This window comes from Elaeis guineensis, chromosome 13 (genome assembly GCF_000442705.2).
Source record: "Elaeis guineensis isolate ETL-2024a chromosome 13, EG11, whole genome shotgun sequence".
Lineage (NCBI taxonomy): Eukaryota > Viridiplantae > Streptophyta > Magnoliopsida > Arecales > Arecaceae > Elaeis > Elaeis guineensis.
The window spans coordinates 67783532-67805856 of NC_026005.2; the positions used below are offsets into that span (position 1 = coordinate 67783532).

At 38.5% G+C, this 22325-nt stretch overlaps 2 protein-coding genes across 2 annotated transcripts; both read left to right on the forward strand.

Annotated features, from left to right (window-relative positions):
* Positions 1 to 9172: 9172 nt before the first annotated feature.
* Positions 9173 to 12399, forward strand: LOC114912629 (disease resistance protein UNI-like). Its single transcript, XM_029263210.2, has 2 exons — positions 9173 to 9267; positions 11295 to 12399. Exons 1-2 carry the CDS (start codon positions 9173 to 9175, stop codon positions 12397 to 12399), a joined length of 1200 nt encoding a protein of 399 aa, XP_029119043.2.
* Positions 12400 to 12938: 539 nt separating this feature from the next.
* LOC105044701 (disease resistance protein RPS2-like) lies at positions 12939 to 14153 on the forward strand. The gene has a single exon (XM_029264837.2). The coding sequence runs from the start codon at positions 13044 to 13046 to the stop codon at positions 14064 to 14066; it is 1023 nt and encodes a 340-aa protein (XP_029120670.2). The 5' UTR covers positions 12939 to 13043; the 3' UTR covers positions 14067 to 14153.
* Positions 14154 to 22325: the final 8172 nt, after the last annotated feature.

Genomic DNA, 22325 nt, shown 5'->3' on the forward strand with positions numbered 1-22325 from the left:
GGTAAATACTTAGAGAGCCTAAAGAAATAAAGACATGCCTAAAGAAGGTATGTCAATATTGCTCGATACTATTCTTACGATTTTTTCTTCTTCCGATTGAGCTATGAACTCTAGTGTAGAGTCGATGGGAAGATGGAGGGCTGAGGAAGTAACCCTTAAATTGGTTATAGGGTAATAATTGCTGATGTGGCTATGGGTATCTATCCTTCGCGATCATCGTTTGGATTTATTTCTTAGAAGCGGTCTTTATCATTTGCATGGTGATGCATATGTGAACTTAATTGAGCAAGCAGTGAATGCCATTGGTCTGAGAGATCCAAAATTGAGATAAAATTTAAAGTATATGTGGGCCCTTATGGCTAAGTTATATTGGAGAAGAAATGATTAACAAACTGAAAAAATATGAGCTTGGGTTCATTGACTGTTGAGTCAAATCTAGTTTGTGTATCATCTCTTTAAAGAAATATAACTAAGCTACTCTTGTAGGATAAAAGAAAAAGAACTACTGAGAAACTTATCCTTGTACATATTTGATGTGTGTAGCTCATGTGATGTGCTAATCAAGGAGTTGTCTCTACTTTATATATGAGATACAAATCTAAAATTTTTAGAAGATTTAAAGAATTCAGATGTAAGTAGAGAAGTAAATCAAAAAATTTTTAAAGATACTTTGATCAGATCGAAGATGCAATATCAATGAAAAAAATTTTTCGATTATCTCATAAAATGATATAGTTTCATATTGGACTGCTCTTAGTACATCTCAGCTCAATGAGATAAGAAGAGTTAAGGGACTATATGAGATATAGTCTGGTCCATAATAAAATTTATTGATTTATTTATATTTCTTTAGGGACATGCTTTATTTCTATGAAATTGGGTTCTCTCTAAATCTGTTCCTACCACACCTATGAGATATAGCATGGTGAGAACTAAATTATAATTATTTTAAGATTCAAAGATGTCTAGCCTGTGTCTAGGACAGCAGGTAGATATGTTAGAGGATAGGTCTATAAAGCTCATCCTAAAAGAGTTTAGGATATTACTTTCTGAAAGGATTACAATGTGATTGTGACCCGACATGCCATCTTCTTAAAAAATTATTTGACCAAGATAAAATAGTGGGAGGAAAGTTAAGCTCGAAGAGAGTGTCTCTAAAAAGCAACGAGCCTTTGGACCTTAAGAACCTATTTATCATGAGTTAGTAGATATATATTCCTCCACCTCGTACACATAGTAGGATCTCCATTCCTCTCAAAAGGTACTCGGGTATGCTTGATAGAGGATATAGAGAAAATTATTTCTCATGGGATATGGGAGCATAGAGATGATTTCTGAACCTACAACGAGGCGATGTGAGACATCGACTCCAAGAAAGGATGTGAAATGGCTTTCTTAAGTAGAGATCTTTTGAAGATTTTTTTATGAAATAGCCTATGGATTTTAATTCTTGTGATAGGAGATCACAAAGTTTATAATAATCTCGAAGTTGAAACAGTCATCTCGATGATATGATCAAATTATTTAATCAGAAAAAAAAAATTATATATTTCAAAAGGGTCAGTGGAAGTATCCAATACTGACATCGGTTAAAATATGATTGAATATAGATTTTTTCATGAAAGATATAATGCAGGCGTCCTAAAGATCTATAGAGATAGATGCAACTAGATACTTGTGTTTTCACAGATAAAGTATAGAGAGTAGATGCTGAAAGGACTCAACATAGAAATCTCAGAGAGAGATCTGCTATCCTCTCGGACATAGTCATATGCCATGTAGTACTTGAATAATTATACTATGAATGTCACAAGTAGATATCAGTTGAATCCAGACTGAGAGCACTGGATTGCTGTGAAAACATCCTTAAGCCCTTAAGAAGAACTGAGGATATATTCTTAATTTGGAGAAGGATCAAAGCTAGGAGTGGGAGGATACACCAATTCAGATTTAATATCCGATATTGATGATAGAATGTCAACATCATGAGGTGTGTTCCTATGTCGATATCTTGGAAGAATTTCAAGTAATCGATCAATGAAAGCTGAGTACACTGTAGATGTGTAGGATGCATTCTGGTTTTAATGTTAGTTGCAGAATTAGTTGTCATGCCATCACATGTTGTGACACTATACTATAAAGATACTGGCACCATAGTCCTTGCTGAGAAGCCTAGATCTCACCAGATATCCAAGCACATAGAGCAGCAGAACACGTGACTGTCTCAAGTTGAAATACATAGAGGTGCAGAGAGCAAGCTCCACATGTGATGTGGATGATCCATTGATAAATCACTTAGCTAGCCTAAGATTAAAGCCTGTCTTGTGAAGATGGGGTTCGGTACATGGCAGATTGACTTTAGTGCAAGTGAGAGATTGTTTGATGTATGCTCTAGAAGCCAATCTTGACGGACACATTTCATATCTCTAGGACATGATTTTATACTAATTGCACAGTTATAGTACCATTCATATTTACATGTCCATAAATCGTCCAAGGGATTAATAAGATAATGACATATATTCTCAAAGAGTTGAAAATTTGAGGCATGTGTCATTAATGGTTGATTCCTAAATTGCTCTTGATCATAGGATCATCATAGAGATAGTGATTGATCTGGATAGACCGGTGCACAGATCGCTTCTTTTGAACAGATGAGTCTCGAATCTACAGTATAGAGACACTGAAGTGAGAGTGCAGGTGGTTGTTAGAGAACAACTAGCACTGAGCGTGACCAACACCAGAAGTCACATGGATATCTACTCACTTGTTAGTAACTTTCTCGATGCTGCAGTTGTATGACCGATCTTTCGATCTAAGAAGATACTACTGCTCATAGTGAGACTGTTAGAGTTTGACTGACACATCAATATGGGCCTCAAGGAGCTCTTATAGTGGATGTTGGTGACAGTTGGTCCACTGTAGAGGGATGTGCATCAAGATGGGATCTTTTGATCCTAGCAAAAGGGAGTAGTTCTATGAAATTTAAGAGGTTGAGTCCTTAAGTCTATGGCCATAGCAGTGTAATTGATGAAAAAGAGTTTTCATAGAATCACATATAGACCCAAGCTGATTGAATCTATCATATGATCGATGTTGAGGTTTGACGATTAATCCATGACCTGCCATCTGGTTGGGATTCATGATAGAGAGACTGTATCATGTGTTAACTGCACCTAGAGTTTATTTTTTATTTTGCTAGATTACCACTACATATTGCTAGGTATCACTGGTGGATTGTGAGACTCACAAGGATCATCTTGATGATCAATGATCCTTAATGGGCTAAGTTGGAATTATTCCAATCCATTGAAAAGTATTTCAATGGTACTATGATAGAGATCATAATATATCTCACTACCAGATAGAATAGAACCTATGGGGTCACACACAAAAGAGGCTTTTGACTGATCAGATAGTTGAATTACGATTATGAATCGTAATAGGATTTGATTATCAATTTGATTGATAATTGATCTAATGCAAATGTTGCATCATGTAACTCACTAAAGAGTTAGTAAGTTATAAGAGAATTAATTAGTAATAGAATTGCTAATTGGCTCAATTTGATTGAGCAATGGAGCTTGTATCAAATTCAATTTGATTGAATTTAATTTGACTGATTTTGGAGTTGATTTGATCAACCCTATAAGGTTATAGGATAACCTCAAAAGGATCGGATGATTAGTCCCAATTGAATTAGAATTTGAGTTTGACCCAATTTTTAATTAGACTAGGATGTATGTATTCTTAATTGGATTAGAAATCTTTATTTCATGATGCATAAAATCCTAATTGGATTAGAATTAAAATTCAGCACCAAGAAAGAATCCAATAGGACTAGGATTCCTCCTCTAATTAAGAGACATCTAATCTAAATTAAGTGAAACCCAAATCAGATTTGGATTCCTATTTATTTGAGTTTAATCTGATTTTAATATGATTAGGATTAATTGGTGTTTTAATTGGATTTCAATCAGCAATTTAAAGAAGAGTCCCATGTGATTGAAACTCCTCCAATCCATACGCCAACGCCAACTAGTTTTGTGCGCCCAAAATGTCCCACATTGAACCAGGTTTAACGCCACCTTTGCTCCCCTTTTTAATGTGTAAGAAAGAAGCTAATTCCTAGTTAGTTACCATGTAAACATGGGCGAAACTCCTTGGATGGGTGGCATCCAAAATCTAGAGTCCTAAGGTGAAAGGACTCTTATCTTCTATCAAACTAGAACTCTGTCCATTCCCTATTTAAGGACCAGCATATGGGACGGCTTTTGGTGTGATTTCTACCAGGTTTTGATGCCCAAAAATCAGCACTTGTGGGTGGAGAAAAATAAGGAGAAAAAGAGGAGGGACGGCATCAAGATATAGGGCACAAGGTTTGTTATATCCTTTCTTTCTTACAATCAATTGTTGGTTATTTTTGGACATCATCTTCTCTCCCTCTTGTCCATGTTTGGACATGGTTGTCTCCTCCTTCTTTTATCTAAAAATTGGATAAAATTTTTATATCTCTATTGTAGAGATTTGGTGCATGAATTTTAGGAAGAAAAGAGAAGAAAGGGTTCTTCTCATGATATCTAGCGTAGAGATCAAGATCCTCCTACATCTTCTTATTCTCTAAGAATGTATTAGGAAAAAAAAAAATTTCAACCATCAAGATACAATCTCTACAAGGGAGCTAGCACTCCGATGAGATCAAAAGGCTTCTTATCAGATCAGAGTCTCGTATGGATACCCATAGAGGTCGAACGCTTGTATGGTCACAAGGGACCTTCGAAGGATATCCATGATCATCTGTTCGTGTTGAAGATTTATCCATATCTAGATATATTTTTATTTATTTTTTTTTATTTGATTTCTGTATCTGAATTTTATCTCACATATAATGATTTTGATTATGGTTTGAAGATATGATCTTATGCATGCGTAGATTAAATTAGATTTAATCTGAAAAATTTTTAAATTTTGTTGCATATTTTTTTTATAAAATCATGTATGTATAAAACTATAAAACTCCAACAAGTTCATCATCAACTTGCTGGACAATGAGAGGCTCCTTAAGGGTCGAGACTTTGAGCACCTCGAAATAGGTACAGTTCTTCATATCAGCAGGCAATAAGGTTGCTAGCTTTGATAGCATATCTGTCCTGATGTTATTTTCTCTGGAGACTTGTTAAATGTCAAAGCTTAGAAAGGCTGAGGTTAAATCTTTTACCTTCTGAAGATACTTCTTCATATTCTTCTCCCGTGCCTCGTATCCATCCTTTATGTATCCCACCACCAGTTGAGAGTTGCTGAAGACCTTTAGGTGCTAGGTTCCGGCTTCTCTCGCCATCTTGAGACCAACAAGCAAAGCTTCATATTCTGCCCCATTATTGATGGCTAGAAATTCAAAGCATAGTGCATATTCTGCAACATTGCCTTCAGGATTGGTAAACATCAGCTCGGTCCTAGCTCCAAAAGCATTCGATGAGCCATCAATGTGCAGCATCCAAAACTTCTCAGGGTCAGATCCCACATCTGTCGCCTCATCCTTTGAGCTTTCACCAACTTCTGAGCATCCCCCAGCTCTCGAGCCTTCTCCATCTCATGATCTCTATCCATTTGGGATGGTACATTCCAAGATGAAGTCCGTTAGCACTTGGACCTTGATAGCAGGCTTTGGACGGTACTACACGTCCAACTTGGCAAGTTTCAGCACCCACTTTGCAATCCATCCTTAGGTATCCGGATGGTGGAGAAGGCCTTGATCGATTGATCTGTGAGCGGCACCACTGTATGAGCTTGAAAATAAAGCCACAGCTTCCTCACCGTGACAACTAGTGCAAAAATTAGTTTCTCATGCTTAGAGTATCTGGTCTCCATGTCGTAAAGGATTTTGCTGGTGTAGTATATCGATCTTTGAATTTACCCTTCTTCCTGAATGAGAACCATGCTGATTGCCACTAGAGAGACAATGAGATATAGCAGCAGCTCCTCACCAGGCTAAGGCTTTATGAATAGCAGTGGAGAACTGAGATATTGCTTTAACTCCTCAAATGCCTTTTGACATTCAATAGTCTATTGAAAGTCTTTCGACTGCTTGAAGGTCTGAAAAAATGAAAGATATCTCTCGATCGATCTAGAGATAAAGTGATTGAGCGAAGCGATCCTGTCAGTGAGACGCTGCACCTCCCCTACTATTTTCAGCGGAGTCATCTCAAGAATTGTCCTGATCTTTTTAAGATTCATCTCGATGCCTCTTTGTGAGATCATGAATTTTGAAAACTTTCCGACGGTAACTTCGAAGGCATACTTTGTTGGATTCAGCCTCATCTGGAATCAACGAAGAGTGCCAAACGTCTCTTAGAGGTCTATAACATGATCTGGGATGGCACGGCTCTTGACCAGCATATCATCTATGTATGCCTCCATATTACGATCGAGTTGATCTTTAAATATCTTATCCACCGGCCGCTAATAAGTAACTCCTATATTTTTCAAGCCAAAGGGCATCACCATGTAATAATATAGCCTATGGTCAGTAATAAAGATTATTTTCTCTTCATCTTCAGACGCCATCTGGATCTAATTAGTTATAGCCAAAAAAGATATCTATGAAGCTGAGGAGCTCATGTCCAGAAGTAGCATCCACCATCTGGTCTATCCGAGCTAATGGATAGCTATCCTTTGGGCAGATCTTGTTCAGATCGACGAAGTTGATGCACATGCACTACTTTCTATTCACTTTTTTTTATCAGGACAATATTCGCCAGCCAATCCGAGTACATTGCTTCTTTAATGAAGCCAGCTTTGAGTAGTTTGTCCACTTCTTCAGATATAGCCTTCTGGTGCTTTGGGATAAAGCTCCGCTTTTTCTGTTTAACCGAACAGTAGTTGGATCCACCTTCAGATGGTGGGATATCACCTTAGGGTCAATATCGGGCATACTGTACCCGACCAGGCAAAGAGATCTATATTTTTTTATAAAAGAGCAGTTAGCCGATCCTTTGTTATCTCATCTAGATGTGAGTTGATCTTCACAGTTTGTTGAGGATTCTCTTTCCTCAGTGAAATTTTCAGAAGGTCCTCAGACGGCTAGACTTGTTCCTCAAATAGATCATCTTGGGCATCCAACCGAATAGGAAGTTCAGGTTGGGCCCTTGCCTGAGATGGCTGGCCTTTTGCTTAAAATTTGATAGCAAAATACTGTCGAGCCATGACCTGATTGCCCCTGATTTGTTCTACTTCATTCAATATTGAAAACTTCACCATCAAGTGGTAGCTCGATACTACGGTCTTTAGAGTCCATAAGCTTGGACGGCTAAGGATTGCATTGTAGATTAAAGGGAGCTTGACCACCAGAAAATTGACTTGGATCATCATTCACTTTAGTGTAATACCCACTATGATGGATAGCCTAATCATTCCCTCCGGGATTATGGAATCCCCGAAGAAACTCTGAATCAGGATAGCAAATCTATTTAGTTGACTTGATGTAAACCCCATTTGGATAAAGATAAAAAAATATAAAATATCGACCGAGCTTCCATTATCAATAAAGGCATGGTGTATATTAAAATCTGTAATATTTGCTGTTACAGTTACCGCATCATTGTACAAGGCAAGTACACCTTTAGCATTCCACTCAGTGAAGACAATGGCATCCTCACCTTTATCTTCAAGTCTTGACCTCTTCACCTCCGAAGGCTCCATCGACCTAGATGACCCTTCAGTTATCATATGAATTTTACCTCGGATGGGTCGGTCTTCTACTATCGTCTGTCTTCTTGCTTCCTGTCTTTCTTGCTGCACTGGAACCGACTGTGGCTAAGGTAGAGAGAACGGTTGCTAAGGCAAAGAAGGTGGCTGCTGAGCTCTTGGAGGTCGACGTTGAGGTGCCACCCTTTGGATGAAATGGTTCAGTCTCCTCTGTCTAATGAGTCTCTCTATCTCGACACGGAGCTACAAGTAGTCTTCAGTATCGTGACCATGGTCATGATGATAGAGGCAGTACTTATTTAGATCACAATGGTGCTCTGACTTCATCCGTATCTATGGAGGCTGGGGCAGCTCGGTCCAGATTTTTATTAACACCTCCCCCCTGAAAATAGTTAAGGGTGTATAATTATTATAACGCCTAGTGGGTGGGGGTCGTCGATCACTTCTTTAAGGACTTTGAGATCAATGGTTTCGGCCTCTGTTCCTCCACCTCTGGAACTAGGAGCGCTAGCTATTTCTCCCCTTCTATCTTGGAGAGCGCTCTTTATTTTACCCCACCGCAATAGAACTAGTAGGGGTCTCATCTACAAAGGCCTTTTCCGTATGGGCATACTTCTCCACACGGACAAGTATGTCCAAAAAATCTTGGGGATAAGTCTTGATCAACGATTTTTTCAAGTCGTTCTTCAGTAGGCCGCCCATCATCGCGACCATCACGATCGATTGATCCAGATCACGGACCATCAAAGTCATCACATTAAAGTGGTTGACAAAAGTGCGGATCGACTCATCCTCCTTTTGCTTGATGGTGTGGAGGTAGTCAGACTGCTTCTACTACTATCGATTATTGATAAAGTGACCGACGAATGACTGACATAGATCCTCGAAGGAGTGGATGGATGCCGGCTTCAAACTTGAGTACCACTACTAAGCCGCCCCTTTAAGAGTCGGAGGAAATGCTCGATAGAGGATCACATCAGATGCTCTCTGAAGGAGCATGGCCGCCTTGAAGGTTTCTAAGTGGTTGACGAGATCAACGATCCCGTCGTAAACCTCTAGCTAAGGTAACTTGAAGTACTGAGAGAGTGGCTCTTGCACTATCCTCGGGATGAAAAGTGGCTCACTATTAAACATCTTGTAGGGTTATACCAAGGAGTGGTTATTATTGAGTGTATTTTTAATTTTCTTTTCCATCTATTTATCGAAAGCCTGGAACTGTCGTTCGATATTGAGATATCAGATGGTGCAAGCTTCGAAACACTACGGAGAATGACAAATGGGGGTTGAATCATGCCCCAATCGCAGACTAGGAGATCTCCGTCTGGCCAGCTATTGAACCCTAGAATGGCTTTAATGAATGTGTTTCCTCTCCAAGCTCTAAGGAGGCACATGCGGCTCTGACTGTGTGGCAGCTGAGGAATCGAGGGTGGAACCAGATTTGGTGGGGGCACCACTACGAGAGGCACCGATGGTGCCACCGAGAAGGCCATCAGTTGCACCGCTGAAGGAGGTGCAAGAGCAGCTTGAGCAAACTGCGGTGCCGTTGGAGGAGGTGCCAGAACGGTCTGGACTGTCTAAACAGCAACCGTCAAGTTTTGGAATTGCTGGAAGAGCAGGCTGAATTGATCCGCTGTGACTAGTGCTGGCTAGGCTGGTGGGAGAGTCTTAATCGTCAGTTGCTGTGTCCGACTATTGGCTTAGCTCTCTACTCGGTGAGAGGTGGTGGTGTTGGAAAGCTGAGATGATATTCGTTTTAGAGGCATAATGAAGATTACGCCCTTCCTCTATCTGTTGCTGCTCGATTCAATCGAGGTTAGAAAAAAGATGGCTGAGCCTCGTGCAGAGATGCTGGCACTGGAGTGACCTGTAAAACAAATCCACATCGAAGATTTTCACTCCGGCGAGGATCCTCTGATGCTCAAATCAGATTCAAAGAATAATAGGAGCAGCAACGAGTTCTCTGAGAGGAATTGATTGGCTTACCTTAGTTCTCAGGGCTTTGATTGCTTATATAGAAGGCTGTCGAATAGTTGGTCGAATGGTTGTGAGATCGTGTGACCCCAAGATTACAGGACCGTTGAACATACCATTGTGGCCGAGATAATTCAGCCCTTAATCGCTCTCACAAAATCAGGAGAGTTGGTTACGCACGAGTCTATCTATTCGGGGTGAACAGCTGTCATGCACATCAAGAAGTGGGTCGGCTGTGATAACAAAGACAACCCACATGCTAAGGCATTAATTTGCTGGAGCAACAGGGTAGTCAATGCATCGAGCAAACCTCACGGCAGACCAAATGTAAGCAGCTCTGCTCTGCATATGTCTCTACTCTTAAGTCAGCGATCTCGATGATAGCTTGAAGATCTGAGATGTCCTATGATTATCATACAGATTCGAGGTACTCACGGTAACCACCGTAATATTAATTTTTTTATCCAAATATATTCAACATGCACTAAATCTTTATATTTTTGAATGGCATGGAGTCCCATGCATGTTATACGTGTCCAAGCACAGTGGATATCTTTATGCTTCTTTGTGTTAAGTTATATCTTTCATGCGAAAAAATAAAATTCATATCCTTTCGTTCAAATTTATTGCAAACTTATTTATTAATTAATATAAAATTAAAAATAATAATAAATAATTATATATAAAAAATAAAATATAATAATTTATATGATTCAATCTTTGATCTACGTATGTGAAGAAGATGAGAAGAGTTCTCACTGTATCAAAAAAAATAAAGTACAAAAATATATGGTGACTTAAGAAATAAAAAATATAATTATAATATATAGTTATCAAATTTTAAAATAATAATAAAAAAAATTAAAATGTCTAAATAGGTCAGAAGGGGATTCAGCCCTCGCAGCCCTGCGAGAGGTTCACGGTGGACGCGGAGAGTTTGATAAAAAAATCTGCTCATTATCTTAAAATAGTCAGATCGAATAATAAAATAGATCACATCAAAATTTAAAGCACACTCAACGACTATCATTGGGTCATCCACCAATCTTTTAAAGATCTATGCAGGCAGATGATTGGCAGAGCTCGGAGCAGTTTGATAGCCATGCGGTGCGAGATACCACTTTGTCAACGACCTTCAATTATCGGTACCTTTGCCGATACCACTACCTTCGATTATCAGCATTCTGCCTTTCCCAATTCTATCGCTCCCTTTCTCTCTTTACCTCCATCAATTGCTCCCCACATTTCTGGTGATCCTGTTGCCCTCTTTGTTCATATCCTTTCTATTCTTATGCGATTGCTCTGTCTTCCCCCCCTCCCGTCCTTCGTCTGGTAATTCCCCCTCGCTGTATCTCTCGTGGGAGATTCCAGTGCCTTTGTCAACTACCTTCAATTATTGGTACCTTTGCCGATACCACCACCTTCGATTATTGGCACTCTGCCTTTCCCAATTCTATCAACTCTCTTTGTTGATCCTGTTGCCCTCTTTGTTCATATCCTTTCTCTTCTCATGCGATTGCTGTCTCTCCCCCCTCCCGTCCTTCGTCTGGTGAATTCCCCTTCGCTGTTTCTCTCTTTCTCTCATCCGTCTTCATGCCATTCTTAATCCATTCTTAAAGGTTTCTCCTCATGGCAAATTTTTCCATAGAGCTAGGCGGGGAGGGCATATGGAATTCCATTTCACAGCGTCTTGGATATTTTGCAAACCCTGGCAGCAAAATCAGGCTTCTAACCGAGGCCGTACGGGAACTGGTGGCCATCAAGAATGATGTAAGTAACCGTGTGTCCCCGAACGAGCTACAGGGTGAAACGCGCAAGGAGCAGGTAAAGCTGTGGCTTGACGGCGTAACCGCCATCGAAGTAGCCGTACTTAGAATAGTACAAGACTACGAACAGAGGAGGCGTCTTGGTCGCGGCAGCTTCATCAAGTTTTGGTCTATTAACCGGAGGGTTGCCCGCAAGCTGGAAAGGGTGGCGGCTCTAAGAGCACAAATAAACAACCTTGAGGTGCTTACTGCTAGACTGCCTCCATGTCCGGTCCAGGAGATGCCCCACATGTCGACGTTCCTAGGGATGGAGTCAAATCTGGACAAGGTTCTTAGATATCTCAATGATGACCACGTGGGCATCATTGGGATATGGGGCATGGGTGGGGTGGGCAAGACCTCCCTCTTGAAGCGCATCAACAACAATTTCCTCCCCCTCCAAGAAAGTTCAGTGCTCGGCGGCCAAAGAAGCGCTATGTTCGATCATGTGATCTGGGCGACAGTCTTCAAAGAGTATACAGTGAACAAGCTTCAAAAGGAAATAGCCAGTAGGCTGGGGATGCGCCCGTCCGACAATGAACGCGAACAAGCCACTGCAATCTTCAACCACCTGAAGGGTAGGAACTTCTTGTTGCTGCTGGACGACCTATGGCACAAGATAGATCTGGAGGCCGTTGGGGTTCCCCTTCCTTCCAAAAGACCCACCGGCCGGAACAAGCATAAGGTGGTGTTTACCACAAGGATGGAGCAGGTGTGTGGCTCCATGGGAGCGCACGAGAAGGTCAAGATAAGCTGCTTGGAGGAAGACGACGCGTGGCAGTTGTTCGGGGAGATGGTCGGCCAAGACACACTCGACTCTGATCCAAGAATACCGAGGCTCGCAAGCCAAGTGATCAAGGAGTGTCATGGATTGCCTTTGGCTCTCATAGTCATCGGGAAGTCCATGTCGACGAGGTAGACTCCCAAAGAGTGGCAAAATGCCATCACGCTACTGCGGAGGTCAAATCTTCCTGAGATTCTAGAAAAGGACGAGGACATGTTTCCCAGACTGAAGCTTAGCTATGATTATTTGCCAGATGATGCTATAAGAAAGTGTTTCTTGCTGTGCTCGTTGTGGCCGGAAGATTGTTCTATAAGGAAAAGTGATCTCATCGAGTGCTGAATGGGCCATGGGCTGATAGATGTCGGCGTCTTCAACGACATCAACGAGGCCTATGACAGCGGACATACTATCATAGGAAAACTAAAATCTGCATGTTTGCTAGAGTCTGTGGTTAACCAAGACGATAAGGTAAAAATGCATGATATCATCGGGCACATGGCAAGGTGGATAGCCTCCGACGGAGACAAAAAAAATCAGAAGTTGATTGTGCAAAGTGGTGCTACATTCTGCAGAAACCCAGCAGACTTGAATGTTTGGGCAACGGCGGAGCATGTCTCTTTAATCCAAAGTGAGATCCGAGGATTCCCTGGCGCTCCTCCAGAGTGTCCCCACCTGGTAACCCTGATGCTCCAACAGAACTGGTCTTTGAACCTTATACCTAGTAATTTCTTTGTTTCCTTTCCTACCTTAACTTAGATCTATCCTACACCCGAATCACTATGCTCCCACCGGAGATTAGCCAAGCAAAAAATCTTAAATACCTCAATTTGTCACTCACTGGTATCACGTGTCTGCCTGAGAGCTTAAGATACCTCCCAAAATTAAAATTCCTCCTCCTGAGATATCTAGAGCATCTCACCGAGATACCACCCGGGGTGATATCAAACCTATCGATGCTAGAGGTCGTTGACCTATCCCACACTCGGTATGAGGACTGGGTAGAATTTGAGGCCCTATCTCAAGGCTTGAAGGCTCTCGGAATCACCGCAGAAACGGTTCAGGCTATCGAACAGCTGTCCCAACTGCGCCTTGTGATGATGTGGTGCCTGGGCATAAGGAATCTACCCGACTTGCCCCAGCCTCACCAGCTGTTGCTATCGAATTTCCTCAGCAGCGACAACATGTCATCAAGCCTTCAGCAACTGAGAATTGAATATTGTGAGACCCTGGAGGAGTTGATAATGGAAAAGGGGAGTGAGACTGCAGGGCATGGTGGTGACATTGTCCGTCGGAACTGGTGTCTTCCGAAGCTAGAGATTTTGAAGCTAATGGAACTCAAAGAATTAAAAAATATCAGTTGGAGTGGGTTGCATCCTTCGGCTTATTTTCCAACACTCTCTTTCCTCGGGGTATCTTACTGCAACAAGCTGAAGAATGTTACATGGGTTCTCAAGCTCGAGTACCTAGAGCATCTTGAACTGCACGCTTGCAGGCAGATGGAGCGAGTGATCGATGATGCAGATGAGGCAGATGCTGCCACCGATCTGGCCTTTCCCAACCTCAAGAGGATCCGCTTAAGCGAACTTCCAAATTTGACCGTCATCTGTCGCAGTGAGTCCACCTTCCCTTCGTTGGAACTTCTTGATGTGAGAAACTGTCCAGCTCTCAGGGGCCTACCTTTCAACTCGGAGACGCCCACAAACAAATTAAGAATATGGGGTGACCCGGACTGGTGGGGTAGGTTAGAATGGCAGGACGGCGATCTTGAATCCTCCCTCCAACCCTGTTTCGTGAGAATTTAGTATACCTGTTTGAGATGGCGAGGCAAAACATGTAGTCGAACTCAAGTTGTTCTGCTGTTGCCGTTGTTGGCATCCTTTTTTACCCCTTTTTCCTAGAGGTGCTACACTTGTGCGATTGCAAAGAGATGGATCGATCGATCCATGATGCGGATGAGGCAGATGCGGCGACCGATCTGACATTTCCAAGCCTCAAGAGGATCAAATTGATCCACCTTCCAAATTTGACCATCATCTGTCGCAGTCAGTCGGCGTTCCCTTCATTTGAATTTTTTTACGTGAGCAACTGTCCGACTAGAGTTATCAAGATGGGCCGACCTGTCATCACTTATCTCTAAATAGGATAGGCGGGCTGGCTCATTTAACTAATAGGTTGAAAAAACTCCAATTCGATCCGATCCGTCATGGGCTGGGGGTTAAACGGGTCAATCCGTCAAAATTCTCTCTCTCCAAAAAAAAAAAAAAAATTACTAACCATTCCCTCTCCTCTCCACATTCTCTCCACGATTTCTTCTAAGCTTGTCGGAAATCCTTCCCCACCGACTGACACCCAGGATCGGGTCCAAGACCTCTTGGAGTCCCATGATTCGATGGCTGATGGATTTCCACATCTCCCTCATAGTCGGATAGTACCCAGGCACTAAGTCCAGCCAGAGGAGGAGCGCCATGGCCCATGAGGCTCCTGCTCATCTGGAGCCACTCCTACTCGTCTTGTCGGACGGCATCCACCGTCTCCTATCGCTGGATCAACCGGTAGATCCACCCGGCCTCCGCGATGATGGCACGGATCTTACCGATCAGAGATCAGACCAAGTGGCCACAGAAGGCTAACTGGATCTTGACAACAGCAGTATTGAGGGTGGCGATAGGGAGGTGGATAGGGATGGGGGTCGGGAGGTTGTCGGAGGAGGAGGGGGATGGGGGCCACGATGCGGGCACTGATCGAGTGCATGGGTCGGGGAGTATCGGACCGAGCAGCTGCAAAAGGCCGACTAGACCTTGACGATAGTGGCATTGAGGGTGGCGATGGGGAGGTGGATGAGGATGGGGGTCAGGAGGTCGTCAGAGGAGCAGGGTGTTGGGGGCTGCGATGCAGGCATCGGGGTCGGGGAGCTCTCTCGGTCTCTCCTCTTTTTTTCAAAAAAGAGTTAAGGGGATAACTAGACAAGGGTCAACACCTCAAGGAGATTTGATAATTTTTTTTTACTAGACAAAATAGATGGGTCAGTCCGATCCGATCCACCCCGACCCGCCAATTCAAACGGGATGGATCATTCGACCGACTTTTTAATGGGTTGCTAAAATATGAATCCAACCCATCCCATTTATATAGCAGGATGGGCCAATCCGATGGATCCAATTCAAATTGATAACTCTATGTCCAGCTCTCAAGAGCCTATGTTTCAACTCAAAAATGCCCAAAAACAAATTAAGAATATGGGGTGACTCGGACTAGTGGGGTAGGTTACGGCGACCTTGAATCTTCCCTCCGACCTTATTTCCGACAAGCAGTGCAAACTTAGGCAAAACATGCAGGAGTCTAACTCAAATTATTGTTTTGTTGTTAATTTTGATGCTTCTTTGCTATCCACTAAAGCAGCTGCAGGTTATGTAATAAGAGATCATAATATTGCAAGCAGGGGGTAAACTCTTATTACATACATCTGTGCCATTTGCTGCTTGGTTAGGGGTCACAGCAACATTGCATGAATTGAATGCTTCACATATTTGTCACGTCCTGAACCAACATCAAATCAGATACGTGATGGCCGCATACTCTTTAGGATAAAGATCCTAAAAAATATGCAAGACCTAAAATAATTCATTAAAATATCTTAATGTCTATAAATAATAATGATCTATTTTGATAACAATGAGTAAAATTTATATAATTACAAATTCAACTCCTTCTATCATTCGACTGGGTATCAATAATGCTCTATCTATTTATCCGCTCATCCGTAAATCTAAACTATAGCCAATCATGAACATCCTGTAACTCTGAGAAAAAAAAAAATAATAAAGGGATGTGAGCTTTATAGTCCAATAAGAATCCCACATATCACACCTTTGTAATAATATAATCTAAAAATAATAATAAACATAAAATTTCATATCAAATATTCAGAATAATACAAACATCCGTATAAATATATATCAATTATTTATCTTGTCAAAAGAAAAGTGTTATCATATATCATCAGTGAAAGCCTTTTATTCAGCATGAATTTCATATCTTGTCATCTATTTCTCTTATCACATATCCAGTTTTCTTAATCTTTTCTTTCTAGCTTTGGACTAATCAAGATCATGCTTCAATTCTTGGTCTGAACCAAAATCCCATGCATAAGCCCGTGTGGGCTATCCCAAGTAAGAGCTCCTGACAGACTGTCTCAAACATAAACTCCTGACAGGCTATCATGGACATAAGCTCCTGACGGACTGTCCCAAGTATAAGCTTTTGATAGGCTATCTTAGGCATAAGCTCTTAGAGACTGTCCCAGATATAAGCTCCTGATCGACTATCCACATGACAAGACTAGTCCAAACTATATTTGTTTATGAAATTATAATATGTTGACATTGTTAATCAATTTTAATTTACAGTGTGATTAAGATAAATATATCATACTCATATAATTATGCTATCAATCACTGATACATATATATTGACATAACATACTCGTGCTTAAAAATCATATAAGCAAATAATGATGTCTCAAACATAGCAAATTCATCAACCACAAATTCAAAGAAGCAACATCAATGATACAAAACCAACAGTAAAATAGCATGTATAATGGTGATCATGTATAGGAGTTCTTATCTCTATCGATGATCGATCTAAATACAGAAATCGATGAGCTTCTTAATCTATGAATCCGAAATCAAAATATTTTGCTCAATATCTTCTTGTATAACAATTTCATCTCTACATGATCAGGATTAAACATAAAAATCATATATGATTAAGAACAGAAAAATTATGAAAAAATCTCTAAACATTATAAGTCCAAAACTCTCCTAGGGTCAACCAATGATCTGGATTACATAGGTATCTGGACCCTCCACTGATCCATAAGATTTTTAGAAAGAGAGAACCATGAAGAGAGAAAATTCTAAAGAGAGAAAATAGAGAGAGAATCTCTTCGGATTCCTTAAAAGAGAAATCTATGATCAAAATCATTAGGGGTCATATCATGATGACTCAATAGAAGATTAATGATGATTATATTTAAAATATCTAGCAAAGATCGAACTAGGATCGACAAATTATATAGTTATCAAAGTGAGTCTGGGTCTCTTTGAAAAGTTTATATCAAGTTCGTAGTGGGATCCATGGGTCAAATTGAGAGAGAAAGAGAAAGAGGGTAGAGAGACATAAAAGTGGAGAGAGAGATAGGAGAGAGAAAATCCTCTCTTTATTTTTTTCTTTCATCTTCTTCTTTTCTTTTTTTTTTCTTTTCTTTTCTTTTCTTTTTTCTTTTCTTTTCTTCTTTGCTTGGCCGAATAGGGGAGGAAGGGTGGTGATTCTTGGTAGCTAGTGGCCGAAAGACTGGCGATAGATGGAGGTAACAGATGGTGGACAGTGACGGAATAAGAGATGGCCGACGGCCAGTGGCCGGCCAACAAAAAAAAATAAAATTTTTAAAAAAATAGAGAACCTTCATTTTTCCTTCATTTTTTCCATCATCGATCGATCACTGACGGCCATGAACTTCAGGAAAGGTAGCAGGTAGGTGGGGGTTCACGATCCAGGGGTGTGGCACCATAGATGGCGGCATCAGTGGCCGAAAAATGGAGGAGAAAGGCTCATTCAAAATAGAAAAAAATAGGAGTTCTCTTTTCTTGATTTTTTCGACAAAGCAAGTGGTTAGTGGCAAGACCTGAGCCAAGAAAAAATAAGGAAGAGAGAGAAGAAAAGATCGAGCCATTACCTTGGCTTTGACGGTTGAGAAAAGCTCTAACGATTCTTCTTTCCACCCAGCAACCGATAGAGATCATCTCGAGAAATTTCAATAATCTCTCAACAATTCATGGTGAAAATCTAAGGGAGGAGAAGCGGTCTATTTATAGAAGGATTTTCTAGACCTAATTGGACTCCTCTCCGCCCGATCTCGACGAAATCAAAAGTTAGGAGTCTTCTTCCTCCTCTCTGCCATGCACTACACAAGAGTTTTTGGGCTTCTAAAGTTTGGACTTGGTCTAGATCCCAAATGGGTAGAGTTATTACATTCTCCTCTCTTTAAAATAATTTCGTTCTCGAAATTAAGTTGTGTTGTTTGAGGTTTATACTTCAAAAGAATACATTTTTCATGTCATTCTCAAGCTTTCAATAATGTCTTATATATTATTTGTTTCTATGATCTTGATATAACAAAATTATTTGAAATATCAAATTTATTTTTTTTTATATTGATTTCTTAATTTTTTTAAAGAACAGTAATATTTTGATCTTGTATTAAAATACCACAGTTATTTATCTAATACATTCTACTTAAAATTCATAATTATCTCAGACTACCAATGATAGAAAATAAAGAAAGATCAAATATCGAGCAATCTTCACAATCATCGATTTTTTTCTTCTTTTGACCTTCCAACAAATTTAACAGGTGGATTTTCATCTTAAGAAAATATCAATCTTTTATATCAGTTCGAGTAACAATATTAAATTTTGAAAAATAAGATCTGTATTATGACATTCTAGGTTTGAACTAATAAAAGAACTATCAAGTTATTAATAATAAATTTGAGATATCTAAAATTTCTTAGCATTATTTACAATGAAATAACCTACCGATAAATATTGCACGTCTATAATCAAATTAGATCAAAAATATCAGTAGCATCTTTTCATTATCAATAAAATCCTTTCTTATTTGAAACTAATGTATTCCATCATAATATCTTTTGATTTAAAAGATTAATATTTCTAATCAATTTAAACCATTATGCTTTTATTGCACACTCTGATCTTAATTTATCAAATTATATAGATTTAATAAAAATAAGAATATCCTTGTATGTTAGATCAATCAAAGATAGATCCAACTTTTAAACTTTATATAAAACTTAGAGTAAAACTTTAAGTTTCTTTATCTTTACTGTCCATTGGGCATAGCATATCAAAATTAAATTTTGATCTACTTTCTATGTTTGAAATCATTACATAAGCTTCATCACTCTTCAAAAATTTAACGTGTCTAGAATTAATCGGAGTTAACTTTGGATTTACTTTACAATCATTTAGACAATTCTCAAACCAATCTTTTTTTTTTTAAAGAATTAACTCCAACACGAACAAACTAGAAGCACTCAAGTCAACATCTTTATAAGTAGAATCAACTTGATTTTTTTTTCTTATAGAGCTCTCTTCATCACAACCTTTAACATCAATTGATAAATCTAGACAAAATCTTATCCTTTATGTGTTAAAATTTATATAAGTCATTTAAAATTTAATACTAGCAAGATATCTTAGATCAGCTCAGAAATCTGAACTTTAATTTGAATAATTAATATACTCTACTATCTTCAACAATCACAAAAAAAAATAAAGAATCTAATCCAAAGATGGTAATACGAATTATTAAAGATTCTATCATAATATATATATCATATTCTAACAAAATTAATTTTTTTATTAAATTTAACAATAATATCAAAACACCCTAGATCCACTTAGAAAAGCAAACTTTTGACTTAAAATTTAATATAATTTAAAAAATTTAAAAATTAGATCTAAATATGATATTTTGAATAACCAAAAATTTTACCAAGATGTATATATCATATTCTCATAATAAAATTCATGTATTTTTTTTATCTAAATTCGAGTTTCATATATGATCCTCTTATAGGTTCAATGCTTGAAAATATTTCTCTCATATATGATACAATTTCTTCTTAGACCATACCCTAATTGACTTCCTTCTGATAAGTTCAAAATTTATAATGCTTAGATAATTAACATCAAAATCAGAAAAGTTATCATGATGTTCATCCATATAAGTTTAGCATTTCAAAATCATCGAGTATACTCAACACAATATATCAATATCTCTCGATTCATTCTAGGATCAACACTTCTTATATTTAGGTCAACTCTATTAATTGAAATTTAAAATATAACTCATCAATTCTATTATAGACATCATATACCACTTATGCATAAATTTTATCATAGTATCTACTGATTCAAAATTCAAATATTGAATTCTTTCTGCTATGTCTATCATATCCCTAATGATCAAAACCTCAGGTTCAAATATCACTAAAGTTACAATCCTGAATAATTATAACCTTAAACTCAAATATCACTTAAGTTATATTCTCTAGTGATCCTAACTTAAACTTTAATATCATTCTATCATATCTTTAATTATCAAAGCCTTAAGCTCTGATATTATCTATCATACTCTATTGATCATAATCTCAAATTTGATATCACTTATGTCACAGTCTTTAATGATCTTAAACCTAAGCTCTGATATTACTCTGTCATGCCCCGAATACAACATCGGATCGGACACGTGATGGCCGCATACTCCTTAGGACAAAGATCCTAAAGAATATACAAGGTCTAAAATTATTCATTACAATATCTCAATATCTATAAATAATAATGGTCTATTTTTATAACAATGAGCAAAATTTATACAATTACAAATTCAATTTTTTTCTATTATCTGACTGAATATCAATAATGCTCTATCTATTCATCCACTCATCCGTAAACTCAAACAATAATCAATCATGAACATTCTGTAACTCTAAGAAGAAAAAGAGAAATGAAGGGGCGTGAGCTTTACAACCCAATAAGAATCTCACATATTACACCATTGTAATAATATAATCTAAAAATAGTAATAAATATAAAATTTCATATCAAATATCTAGAATAATGCAAACATCCATATAAATATACGTCAGTTATCTATCTTATAAAAAGAGAAGTGTTATCATATATCACCAGTTAAAGTTTTTTATTTAGCATGAATTTTATGTCTTGTCATTTATTTCTCTAATCACATATCCAGCTTTCTTAATCTTTTTTTACGGCTCTGGACTAATCAATATCATGCCTCAATTCTTGGTCTGACCCAAAATCCCATGCGTAAGCCTATGGGGGTTGTCCCAGGTATAAGCTCCTAGCGGACTATTCCAGGCATAAAATTCTGACAGGCTATCCACATGATGAGACTACTCCAAACTATATCTTTTTTATAAAACTGTAATATGTTGACTTCATTAATCAATTTTAATTTATAGTGTGATCAAGATAAATATATCATACCCATATAATCATGCTATCAATCACTGATACATATATATTGACATAACATATTCATGCTTAAAAATCATATAAGCAAATAATAGTATCTCAAATATAACAAATTCATCAATTATAAATTCAACGATGCAACATTAACGATACAAAACTAACAGTAAAATAGCATATATAATGGTGATTATGTACAGGAGTTCTTACCTCTATCGATAATTGATTTAAATAAAAAAATTGATGAGCTCCAAAATCAAGATATTTTGCTCAATACCTTCTTGTATAACAATTACATCTCTATATGATCAGGATTAAATATAAAAATCATGTATGATTAAGGACAAAAAAATTATAAAAAAAATTTTAAATATTATAAAGCCAGGACTCTCTTAGGGTTAACCAGTGATTTGGATTATGTAGATATCTAGACCCTCCACTGATTATAAAATTTTTAGAGAGAGAAAATCATGAAGAGAGAGAAAATTTTAGAGAGAGAAAATAAAGAGAAATTTTTTTTGCATTCCTCAAAAGAGAAATCTATGATCAAGACTATTAGGGATCATGTCATAGTGACTCAATAGGAGATTAACGATGATTATATTTATAAATATCTAGCAAAGATCGAACTAGGATCGATAAATTGCACAATTATCAAAGTAAATCTGAATCTCTTTGAAAAGTTCATATCAAGTTCATAGTAGGATCCATGGGTCAGATTGAGAGAAAAAGAGAGAGGATAGAGAGACATAATTAAAGTGGAGAGAGAGAAAATCCTCTCTTTATTTTTCTTTCTTTCATCTTCTTCTTTTTTTTTTTTCTTTTCTTTTCTTCTTTTCTTGGCCGAATAGGAGAGGAAGGGCGGTGATTCTTGATGGTTGGTGTCCAGAAGACCGACGATAGGTGGCGGTAATAGATCGTCAATGGCGACGGAAACAAGGGACGGCCGACGGCCAGTGGCCGGCCAACAAAAGAAA